At 36.8% G+C, this 12,090-nt stretch overlaps 3 protein-coding genes across 10 annotated transcripts in view; 1 reads left to right on the top strand and 2 right to left on the bottom strand.

The window, feature by feature from the left end:
* LOC124176271 (trinucleotide repeat-containing gene 6C protein-like) overlaps window positions 1-1,226 on the bottom strand; it is a 47,468-nt gene extending 46,242 nt beyond the window's left edge. For 4 of the 8 annotated variants that reach the window (XM_046557320.1, XM_046557328.1, XM_046557323.1 and 1 more), the window contains exon 1: window positions 1,037-1,225. The gene's annotated coding sequence lies outside the window, so the exon portion shown is untranslated. Of the gene's footprint in view, window positions 1-1,036 lie in introns of all 8 variants that reach the window. The other 4 variants (XM_046557325.1, XM_046557327.1, XM_046557326.1 and 1 more) reach the window with 3 other exon arrangements.
* Window positions 1,227-4,409: 3,183 nt separating this feature from the next.
* Window positions 4,410-12,090, top strand: part of LOC124176275 (axin) — a 70,566-nt gene continuing 62,885 nt past the window's right edge. The window contains exon 1 of the mRNA XM_046557340.1: window positions 4,410-4,524. The gene's annotated coding sequence lies outside the window, so the exon portion shown is untranslated. The remainder of the gene's footprint in view (window positions 4,525-12,090) is intronic.
* Window positions 6,204-9,790, bottom strand: LOC124176893. Its single transcript, XM_046558729.1, has 11 exons — window positions 9,759-9,790; window positions 9,517-9,664; window positions 9,310-9,440; window positions 9,239-9,247; window positions 9,011-9,144; window positions 8,287-8,319; window positions 7,482-7,520; window positions 7,317-7,391; window positions 6,983-7,072; window positions 6,581-6,646; window positions 6,204-6,502 (listed from the first exon to the last, which is right to left on the bottom strand). The coding sequence occupies exons 1-11, from the start codon at window positions 9,788-9,790 to the stop codon at window positions 6,282-6,284; spliced, it is 978 nt and encodes a 325-aa protein (XP_046414685.1). The 3' UTR covers window positions 6,204-6,281.

Here is a 12,090-nt window from a genome sequence, read left to right as displayed (position 1 = left end):
AGCAGCAAGTAAGTAAGTAAGTAAGTAAGTATTGCGTGTCGTTCCGCGCGCGGAAAATAATCACAATACGACTAAAAAGATAAGCGACTTTTGGAAAGGGAATTTAACGAACCGGTCATCGCTCGGCGAGGTGTATGATTAATCGACAATATTTATCGGTATTAATTGTGTACGAGTTAATAATAACAGAATGAAAAGCTTGAAGGTTCAGCAACGCGCGCGTTGCCATTCGTACGAGAATTGTAAGGCAATCAATATTGTAAGCATCTAGTATACGACGTGTAGCGTGTAAAAATAAATATAAAAGAAAAGAAAAGAAAAAAAAAAAAAAGAACTCGTCCCTTCTAAACAACATAATATCGTACCTAAGTCGACAGACGAGACGACTTTTGCCGTCGGTCTTTTAGCGAGCAGGTAGGCAAATTTGCTTAAATCTGAATTAATGGCAGAAGGTGCAGCAGAGCCTGGTTCGTTCTGGAGCTATTGAGATTTTCAACGCCATACGCTCGGTCACATCGTGCTTCTTGCCTTCTTCCTACTGGTTATCAATGTATTCACGGATATACATACAATACACATACATATTAATATTCAAGCAGCGTTAGCAGCAGGGAGCAAGCAAACCACTCGCTCTCAGCGCAGAAAACCAAGCTCACGTATAAATCCGTTTCACACGTATGTTGGTATCCCTATCTAATTATCTACCTACCTACCTATTATCTATCTATCTGTCGCGTACGTACGGGCCTATGTGTATCACGTAAACGCATACATACGTATGTAGATGAATACGAAAGGGAGTATACAACACATATAGCTGCGTCGAGGTACTGCGACATACATATACACGTATACATGTATTGTGCGTATACATACATACATATATATATATATATATATGTATATATATATATATATATGCCTGCGGGTACGTGTTGAAAGAGAATAGATATATAGGTTATATTTATATTTTTTACTAAGGCTAAAGTATTTCCGTCTCGAAGGGTTGAATAAGGCGTATAATTTCGTATCTTACCTACGGCAATGTGTTCACTGGCGTTCACGGTCGAAAAAAGTATCACTATCACACGGAAATCTTCACTTTTCACACGCTCAATAACACATTACGTACAGCCACGGAATTTTATTGGAAATGAGCCTCCATTGCTCTTCACTGCACGGAGACCACGGAGTTACAAAAGGTTACCGTTACGCGTCGCGACGAGCTGGCTGCTGAGAATACACCGAAGCTCGATCAGCCATTGAGCAAACAGCTTCTAGAGCATTGTGCTATGTGTATCTAACGGATAGCCGAACGCCGAAAAATTCTGTCCTCAGTTCGAGTCTCCTTGTGGCGCCACCTCTTGGCGAAATTTTCTACCCTACTTTCGTCACGGAAATTTCTAGCTTCTGTGGCGGTATCGCTGCTGTTTTATTTACGAAACAAATGAACCAGACCAAACGACGTCCGGAATTAATATTTAAAAATTTCAATTTACATGGAACTTGCGGCCGTTATGCACAGGCGACAGCATACGCGGGTTCCAAAAAAAATCTAGCTTTCCGTGCTTCCAATGAGACTACGCTGGGTACGTGTTGACATACGCATCGTAGTCAGTACATACATACGTATCTGTATCAGTGATGTAGATAAATTCTTTCCTTTCATTTCACTGTTTAAATATTTGTCCAATCAGGGACGAAATTCCAAGACGGATATAATTTTTGGATATTGGACGTGTTCGGAATTGTTTGTCAGCACGTTGTTGATGTTGGATAACTGGGTTGTTGACGCTCGATTGTCAATAGTTGAGTCATTATTAACCACTTGAACTTAACTGCCAAGGCTTCATAGATACGTCAAGCGTGTCCGTGCTGCAACTGCCAAAAATCGCAAAATGGCGTCTCAAAGTAATTCAATCTTTTTGGGTAAGTCAGGTGAATTTTGAAAACATATGTTTCACGTATTTTTGAGATCTAGGAATCCGATTACGACTATAGGAGATTATATCTTCCGCGTATTCATACAGATTCGATTCCTCGAAGTTGAAGAATTTTTGATCATCTCATCATTTTCGATCATTTTATTTAAACACTTAGTAATACTATTTTTGAGTCCAAACCTGTGAATGTTTGATAACGCAATACCGATCTTTGATAGTCGATCGTTTATTCGTAAGTATTGAAACATAATTGTAGTTAGGTATTAATCCCGGGAGTTTGTCCAATTCTGGCACATCTAACGTTCGGCAGCTCCTCGTTGAACTGTAAATTGCATTGGAATTTGTTTTCCCGCATGGGTAATCGCTTCTTCTTCGCAATATATATTTCCAAAAACAGAAGTTTTCCCAAATTTTTTAGTACTTCATGTCATTTTCTGCGACCCCTCTGGGAGGGAATGAAATTATAATCAACTGACTAAATAAAACGTATCCGGTTGTATTTTTTTTTTTTTTATTACAATTTTTTTCTCGGTAAATAGGTCCTTTTAAGACCAAAGATTAGATAGGTTAGTTTTTTTGGCTCACCTCAGTATGTATGCATGTATATATGTATGTAGGTGTGACAAGTTTTTTCTAACAATTATCACGTTTCACAACGCAAAGCGCATATTTCCCAGAGTAGAATCGAGTGCTATATTATTTTGCATGCCTACCATATTTAATATACACGTGCGTAAAAAATGTGTGTAACAACATCCAGCAATCAGATAGTGCATTATAGTTTAGGCAAGGCATAATTATTGTGTGACGTATGAAGATTTTGTTTCTATTCGACAAAAACTTCACTGTAAACAGTAAGGCGCGCTTTTCTAGACAATTCCGAGAAAATCGAATGAGGAAAATTTGTGCGTACTCATATACGTTGTACTTTTCAAATTAACGGTAAACTTAATTATCGCTAGCTCTGTATGGAATCTCGTTACCGACAATTTTTTTTTCTTCATGTTTTCACTCTCTACGCAATTCCAAAAACAGACGTATTACGATATTGCAAGTTATTAATATTTTATAATTAATTTTCATCGAAAATAATCAGTTTGTTATTTTTATAATTTCTCTCTCGATTGTAAAATGTCGGACTTTGTCGAGGCCTCCTTAGTGATAATTGCCGATTATAACGGTGAAGTGAGAGCCCAATTTGACCTGAAAAAGGTTGCGAACACAGAATTTCCTCTTGGTGGTGGGGGAAAAAAGGACGTCGCATCCAGGTATGCGTTCAGGTACCTTTGGGAAAAGTTGGAAATTATATGAAAATATGCAATGCTTTATTCTTGTTGGATGTAAATATTTTCGAATATTAAGTGTACGGTGAAATATTACTATTCGACAATGGAGGATAACCTGAAACTGAAAATGAATTTTTTTACGAGGAGATTGAATATGAAAGAAGCATACACGAGAACTTTCGCAAGTCAATATTTACATTTTATTAATATTAATTTCTTTTTACATCGCAGCTTATTTTTCATCATTTAATGTCTCACCTATGGAGTTTTCCGCAAATTGGGATAATTCAAGTCCTCGTAGAAACATGCGAAATCGTAATCATCCCGGCATCTGGTGTAAATATGTAACGAATGCAGAAATTAGCTCCCATTTAGTGCTGTCAGCAATCTTTCATCTCTTTGGCACCGCAGTTGGCGAGGAGATTTGCCTCTGTCCTAAGAAGTTTTCAGCGTTGCCATCTAATTTCGAATTCTTTAAAAGAATTGACATCAAACAAGAACAACGTATTGCATTCCGATTGGTTGATTAAACTTTGCAAACCAATGAGAACGCTTGCCTGGTAGGAAGTGTGAAATCACATTATCTTGACCCTGAGCGGCAGCTCGTAGAGATCGTTGAATTGGCGGCTAAAAATTTTAACGCGGTTCGGCTTTACCTGGAAAAGTCCTTCTGCAGTTCTCATTGTCCCTTCTGCAGATGCAAGTATTTTTATTAAGAACCTTGAGACAGCTGCAGCTGCATAATGATGGTGACTAGAGGTGTGCGGGTACTGACATTTTTCGGGTCGTGTACCTGAAAATCCCGAGTTCCTCAAGAATGTTGGGTTTTCCGAAAATTTTGCTCGCATCTATTTTCGCTTCTCCAAAAATATCGGGATTTCTAAAGTGAACGGAGATTTGAAAACTTCGGATTACCCGAAGTTTTCAAATTACCCGATGTTTTTAGATTACCCGAAGATTTCCGGTTTGCCAAAAAACCCGATCCGAACCCGACTTCGAGTACCCGAAATTTCGATTACCTTTCATTTTAATCTTTTGATCACCTCGTGCTCAGCACAAAAACTTATCAAAGTCTCGGACGTTACAGTAAAGCGAGACGTGATTACCATGCACCATTTTTGAACTGATTTTACTTTTTCCTTCCTAACATTTCTCTCTTTATATCTTTCAGAAAAAAAATTATTACGCAGCCCTCGAGACTCGAATAAAACGAACGTGGCTCGAAGACTTAATTGCCAAGCTTGGAATCGAAATAAGGTGTTTCAAATGATGCGAGGATACGTCTATAAAATAAGGTAAACGAGTCTTATTATTTTTTTAAGGTATCGAATTTGACGATTCGAAAGCATAAATACCATGATTGTTTCAGATGTATGCTATTTTTATTTATTTGTTTATTTATTTTTCTCATCACGCGACCTATGATGTTTAACAATATTCAGGCAAGTAAATTATGCCAAATTTATATGCCCATAATTTCGATTTTTATCGTTATTCATTTTTCATTCTCCGTGCATATTTTCTTCTAACGTTTTGATGAAAGTCTTGTACTTTCAGCAAAGCCCAAATTTTTGTCTTTCACAGGACATCCACCCGTGTAATCGGTTCTTTGAACAGTGATAATCGTTCCAGTTTTCTTATTCAAAACATGCGACATATGCATCACAGCCCTTTTTCCGCTGCAGGGATCTTCCTCCGTTATTTTTGTGTTGTATTGCTTAACGTCTGGTGATATCTCTGGAAATTACATCAACGTTTATTATCTAAACCGAATACTTATATTACTCTGCACGAACTTCACTCGTCAGTCTTGCACCTGTAGAATTACTGGACTTTGTCAACAAGCCAGTAACTCGGATCCGATTAGTTAGCAACTATAACACATGGGCACGAAATTTATTACATCACCTTTTTCCACCGTTTCCACAAGTGGTCGTGATGTTATTTTCGATGTATCCAGGGTAGTGTCGTGAGGTATTCCAAAACTCTTTCCTTTGGAAACGGTTGATAGAGACGTCATATTCATCACTAAAGAACGGTATTTGTTCAAATTTACTCTTCGAGTGATTTACTTAGCGAAACGTACCGCAAAGTTACACTAACAATTATAAAACAAGGCTTGACTTACGATAGTCTTCCATGTCCACTTCCAATTCGTCCTCGTTTACGTCGCAGGCGGACATTTTGGCTGTAAATTGAAGAGTGAAGGAAAAACTCCTGGGATTAAACTGCACCGAAAAAGTTAAATAAAAAAATATCTTCCCTTTTTTGGGGGCCGATCGTGGCGGCTGTAACGGAAATCATTGTTCATGGTTTCGATGCTTCTAAACGCGGGTTTGGAGTTCGAAAAGAGAAATGCAAGGTTATAACCAATGCAGAACGAACCACCAGCTACAATGCAATTCCATTCAACTAAATTACGGTATATCATTGAAATTTTAATAGTCAATTTCTCACACATGACATTCGCCACTTTCTGATACGATCATCTTCAAAGTTCCATAATCAATTGCGATGCAATTCCGTCCCTTTAATTTACCGTGCTTTTTTCCCTGACTTCCACATCCGGATCTCTTCATTCTTGGTTTTAATATCTTGGTGTTTTTTTTTTTTTTCTTTTTGTTTATTCAACCTGGGTTAATAATCTCAAGACTGGAAAATATTTACATCAATTTGGAAATTGGTTAGTTTAGAATTTGGAGACAAAAAATTGTTTCATCGATACCAAGCTGTTAACACGACATCTGTTTTCAGATCATCTTTGTTTTTTTTGCCATTGCTACTCAGTTTCTATATACATTTGTATCTTCGATTTCGTCCTAATCCTCCAATCAAGTAACCAAATCAGTAATTACATCGTGATAGAAACTCATTAGTTTTTTATACACAACATACAGATGTAATTGGTGATATAATGAATAAAGAAGGATATACGTAAATGGACAAATTCATGCGATTTATTATCATGGTGAAACGTTTCTTGTCATAGAGACGTTCTACTGTTGATAATTGAATTGTTTTTTTTTTTTTTTCTATCAACGTTTTACAATTTTCAATAAAACCCGTTTCCGTTGTCGTCGTCCATATTAAGCCATCTCCTAGCAATGTCGATTCTGTGCCTTGTTCCGTTCGGCTTTTCATCAATTTTACGATCCAATTGCATAATTTGACACCCCTCGTTGTCCCTGACATCACTGGTGTGTCTCAATCTTCGTCCGAATTTCAAGCACTCTTCGAACGTTACGTTGAACATTTTAGACCCGTCAGGCATTTCTAAACAATTTATTTTCATCATTTTCATGATTCATCCGTTTCAAACAACATTCGAATTCCGAGTAAAACATTAATTACCAAAGGCTTCTGCTCTGGTTGTTCTTTGATTCCTTTTCGGTGTACTTGTATACATTTTGTAATCATCTATTGAATCGGAAAAACATTTTTCATTAGTTCTCGAAGTAAAAAAAAATTTCTACTACTACGAATTTTTACAGAAATTTCAACACTTCGTATTATATCTTATAAAAATTGCAAACATGGATAATTTTTCGTAAAGAATTATTAATTTTCGTTAAAAATCGTAACAGCTTGTAGATTTTTTTTTTGAAACAACAGATAGTTTCATGAAAATCTACAAGCTTTTACAAGTACGACAACAATTTTTTGCACAATGTCGTACGAAATGACCCGATTTTCCGGAAAAATTTCGTAGAAAATTGTAGCAATCATTTTCACCAGAGTAGCTTGATGGCTTACCGCTATTTTCTGCTCTTCCGTAGGTGCTACCCGGAAGATGATAACCTTCCGCCATGCTGTTTGGTCGGTTTCTCTCAGCTCTGTTTTCAACTGAAACAAAGCAATTATGTAATTCTATACGATCTTACGCAATCGGAGTCGGGTGTTAAACACGTTTGCTGGATTCTTATTCTAGCCTAAAGTATTAGGCCTGACACTCGAAACCGAGAATCTCGTTGCAGAGTCAGGGCATTTTATTCCTTGGCTTGAAAAATTCCGATTACGATAAAGTTAATTTTAATTTACTTGGTAAAAATTAGTAAAAAGAATACCGCAGAGCTGCATAATTACTCACGATACGACATTATGTCTGATTCGTAATCCTGTGTAGAATCGTGCATGTAGTCAGCCTCCATGCAGGAAAAATCCTCTGGGAATTGATAAATAGTTGCTCTAATTGCACCGGTAACAAATCTTACTTTTTTTTTTTTTTTAAGCTAAACAATAAGAATATACTTACTTATTGAACTTAACGGAGTCCAATCGGCACCCGAAGTATCTGTGGAGAAGAATAATAAATTTGATTGTTTGTTTCTTTGCCGAAAAGTTGCAGCTTTAGCCATTTCACGCAAACATTTTTTCTTACATGCGATTCGCTTGAAATTTAGTATACCTACGTGGACTTTTGGGGGCGCTGATCACGAATCTAAACTCGAAATTCGAATATTCAAAATAACGGATCCAATATGGCGGATGTAAATTCAAAAGGTTAGTTGATTTTGATGAAAATTTATGTTTCGTGGTTTTTTGGGTTACTCACTACGAAATTCAACTCGAATTTCGAAAATTCAAAATGGCGGATCCAATATGGAGGACGTAAATTCGAAAGGTTAGGTGATTTTGACGAAAATTTATGTTTCGTGGTTTTTGGGGTCACTCACTACGAGATTCAACTCGAATTTCGAAAATTCAAAATGGCCGACCCAATATGGCTCATAAATAAAGACAACAAAAAAATGTTGAAAAAATTCTGTAAAATTTTTTCGCGTGTATTAGGCTTGTGTAAAAATTGGCAATCGGATTGTCGTGGTAGATTAATTGAAAATGCTTTTCTTTCATCGAAAAGTAGATATTTCGACCATTTTTACAATAAACAAATCAATAAATTTGATATTTTTTTTTTTAGAGTTCGAAATATTTCAGGGACCATGCGGAACGAAAAAACTTGGCAGTTGTTTGCAGAAAAGTAGTTCGATAAATAAAAAGCTACAAAAAGAAAAGGTTAATAGGTTGAAGGGTTAAACAATTCACAGTTCATTACTCACCATTGAAGTCGGATTCACGTATAGAGCGATTGACTGGAATGTAAAGGACGGATCAAGTTGTGTCAGATGTAGTCTACAAATGAAACTAGGAACTCTTAAGGATGTACCGGCTGTACATTCTCAACCAAAAATTAATCTCGTCCACAATATTGAATACTTTGTGATAAGATAAGATTCGGTAAAAATGCCCAAAAGTTATCGATAAATTGTTTGTCAAATTTTTAGGGAACGTTTTTCTTTGTCATGTGAAATGAATTCCCATGAATTTTTACAGAATTTTCATATGATTTTGAGATTTACTTTTTCGAAAATTTGCAAGGGCTTACGAAACTGTACGTCAAATTCCCCGAAAACGTTTTCCCTGTGAAAACGTATCCAAAATTCACGATTTTTCCTCAGTTTTTGAAAATTTTAAGTTTCAAAATAATGTGTAAATTCTCCAAAAATTCATGCGTATTCAGAAAAATCAACGATTTATTTCACGTGACAAAAATAAACTTTCGCTAAAAACTTGTTAAACAATGTTTTGTTTAAACAATTCATTGATAACATTTTCGGCATTGTTATTATTAAAATTTAATCTTCGTATCAATTTGATTGTGGTTGATTATTTTTCCGACTCTTATCTTATCGCAAAGTATTCAAATATCGTCGGCGAGATTCACTTTTGCTCAAGAATGTCTGGCCAGTAAATCCTTAATGTTCAATAAAACTTCGAACTTACGGTCAGAATTGCCTATATAACTAGAGTTCCCTACTGCTTGCGGTCTTGGACGACGTTGTTCAGGGGTGCGAATAAGTCTTCCTCTGCTTTGTCCCGCTGAAGATCCTCGATCTGCTTGACGTCCAAAGTTTTCGCTGTTAACAGTTCGTTTAAATTCTCTGATTCGTTTCCCATGAAATTCGACACAATTCGTCGTATACACTGAGAGAAACTTTTTGTTCCGGTTACCTCTCAGTCCTTGACTATTTTCATTTTTTACCGCAATTGAAAAATATAGTTCCATGTCTATCTCAATGTACCTTTGTTCTTGCTGTGTATCTAAGAAAGAAATATCCTGATCGTGAGCCTGCACCGATTCGTTAATCGCATCACTGTCGCAGATGTCGGACACATTGTCGGCTGCTTCATCGCGCATAAATGATTCGGCGACCTAGGTGTTGAAAATTGTTCATTCAAAACTGAAGCGAGCTTAAAAAATTGAGCCCATATTGCTTTCCATCACTTACAAGGCACCAATCAATGGCTCTCGCGCTGTTTTCTCCGGGATCGCATTGATCCCCTGTATCTTCTAGATCTCCGTGTTCCAAAGCCCATCTTGCTATCTCTTCCCAATCGATAACGTAATTGGAATCTTGTACATTCCCACATTCTGGTCTGGAATAAATAATGGAAATAGCTCATCGCGTCCAGCTGTCATTGCACGCTTTGTAAAGTTAGGTGAAATACATTTTTTAAACAAATCGCTCACGTTTTTATCACGTTTGGTAACGGTTTAAACATTGCATTAAGCGTTACTCCATGACGATGAAACGTTTCTTTGAATTTGTCTTAATTTTGAATTTTCTATTTCATCGTGAGGGAATTTTGTGTTTGAGACCGAAATTTAAGAGATTTTCATGACTGGTTAACTGCCGATTGACGGATTATGACAGTCGAAAATCAGTTGAAGCATTCCATGTCAACTCGACCAATGACTTTTCCACACCATTTTTAATTAATTGGTCCACGATTTTCCATTCGGTTCTCTGGTCACGAAAAAGTATTTCTTAATTCGTTCAAAATTTTTCCTACAATTGTTAATTTTTTATGATTATTCAAACGCATCTAAAATACGCATTTTTCAAAAATCTTATTTTTCATCCGGATCATTCTGACACCCGTCCCATGATGGGGCGATTTTTTCTTCTATTTTTTTCCAGCCCTTTAAACATTTCGAACAAACCAAACACCATGTTTCAACGTTCCGAAAATTCTCAAATAGTTAACAAAAATTCTGTATTCAATTCTGAATCTTTTGCTGCAAGGACGCAGAATTTTTGGTAATATTTCGAGAATTTTCGGAAAGTTGAAAAACGGTGTATGGTTTGTTCAAAATGTTTAAAGTGCTGGAAAAAATGATCGAGATGAAAAATAAGAATTTAAAAAACAAAAATGCCAATTTTTAGATGGGTTTGAGTAATCATAAAAAATTAACGGTTGTAGGAAAAAATGTAAAAAAATTAAGAAGTGATTTTTACTGACCATAGAATCGTATGAAAAATCTTAAAGCAAATCAAAAATGGCGAGGAAAAATCATTGGTTGCGTTGACATGAAATGCTCCAATTACATTTTTTTCACAAACATTATACTCTGATCTGATCTTGCTCAGAATTAATTGCATGCATACAGTTACGATTCTTTCACCACTCGTATAGTCAGGAATTTTCATTTCTAAGTTCATATAAAATTGTACATTTGTTTTTCAAAAAGCCTCAACATATTTTGGATTTGATTTATTAGCTGGCTTAAAAATCCTTATAAAAATCCTTCTCAGCGCGGCTTCTTCCGGGACAATAAACTCCAAGTTTCATTTGCTTTCCAGGATTCGGCGGTTCCGTAAGAGGGCCTAAAAGCTTACAACGATGCGTTCGACGATCTTGTTTCAGTGGCACTTTATACAGGGACTTTGAGTCCGCAATGAAGCAGTCGTTTTCCATTTGCGAAGACGAGCTCGATTCTACATTGAAAAAAACAATCACGCCATTTTCCTCAGATCAAATGATTCTAACGATCCCGCTGATCTTTGTTCGGAACACATAAAGCCGGTAAAAATACCTGGCAATTTCTTACTGCCCGATGAATCTTCGTCGCAATGATTAACTGGCTTCTCTTTCACTTTTCGCACTCTCTCTCCGCAAAGATCTTGAGGTCCATGAGGTTCAGGATCTTGCGATGTGCTAGCAACCAATGTTCTGAATCCAAACGGAGGAACGTAAGTCGTAGGATCCTTAAGAAATTCTTGTTCGATATCGTTTTCCCTCAAATAATCACGCCGCTCAAATATAGTGACTGAAGTCTGTCCCCCAATGGCAGAGAATCGTTGTGATGAAACATCCGTTGTCGTGGTAGCCACAGATTTCTTAATCTCACTACGACACGGCTTCTCGATCTTGTACTTTGGCATTGGGTATGTGTCGCAGATTCCTCGTCCATTGCACATCTCACGGCCGAATGGTCTGACATTAAAAGTTTACCAAGCATTTATTAGAAGGCTACCGTGAACATTGAATGCTTCGACTTTTGTTTGAATCACTCACTTATCCTCGAACACCGAACACGCAGGATAAGCTGATCCGATTACACGGTTGCAATTCTTGCAACTGGAGTGGTCCTCCTTGTTGCGAAACATTATTTAACGATCTTGGCAATAATTTTTAGAAAGAATGCTGAAACACTTGATCATCTTCGAAACTGTATTAAGTCCAGTTTCTCATCAGGATTAAATTTTTCCTTGCTGAAAATAGACGGAAAAGGTAGAACCAAAGGAATCTCTTTGATTTAATTCCTCTGTGTGAAACTAAATTCTCTGATTCTTACCGGTGACGTTTTATTACATTCGATACCGTTTCGCCTGTTGTATCGTACAATTTGTTTCTTTACTCTATCGACGTCTGGATGTTCTGGTTGTACGCCCGTTTCTTCGCATGGTCTTTTCAACTTGGGTTTACCAAAATGTGGGAACGCCAATTTCAGTTTTCCTGAAATATGACGAACAGTGTTACACAAATATTAACAATTGTTGAGGAAAAACCGTTGACTA

Source organism: Neodiprion fabricii, chromosome 2, assembly GCF_021155785.1.
Source record: "Neodiprion fabricii isolate iyNeoFabr1 chromosome 2, iyNeoFabr1.1, whole genome shotgun sequence".
Taxonomy (NCBI): Eukaryota; Metazoa; Arthropoda; class Insecta; order Hymenoptera; family Diprionidae; genus Neodiprion; species Neodiprion fabricii.
The sequence above is the reverse complement of the archived record's forward strand: the minus strand, read 5'-3'. Positions and strand labels throughout refer to the sequence as shown.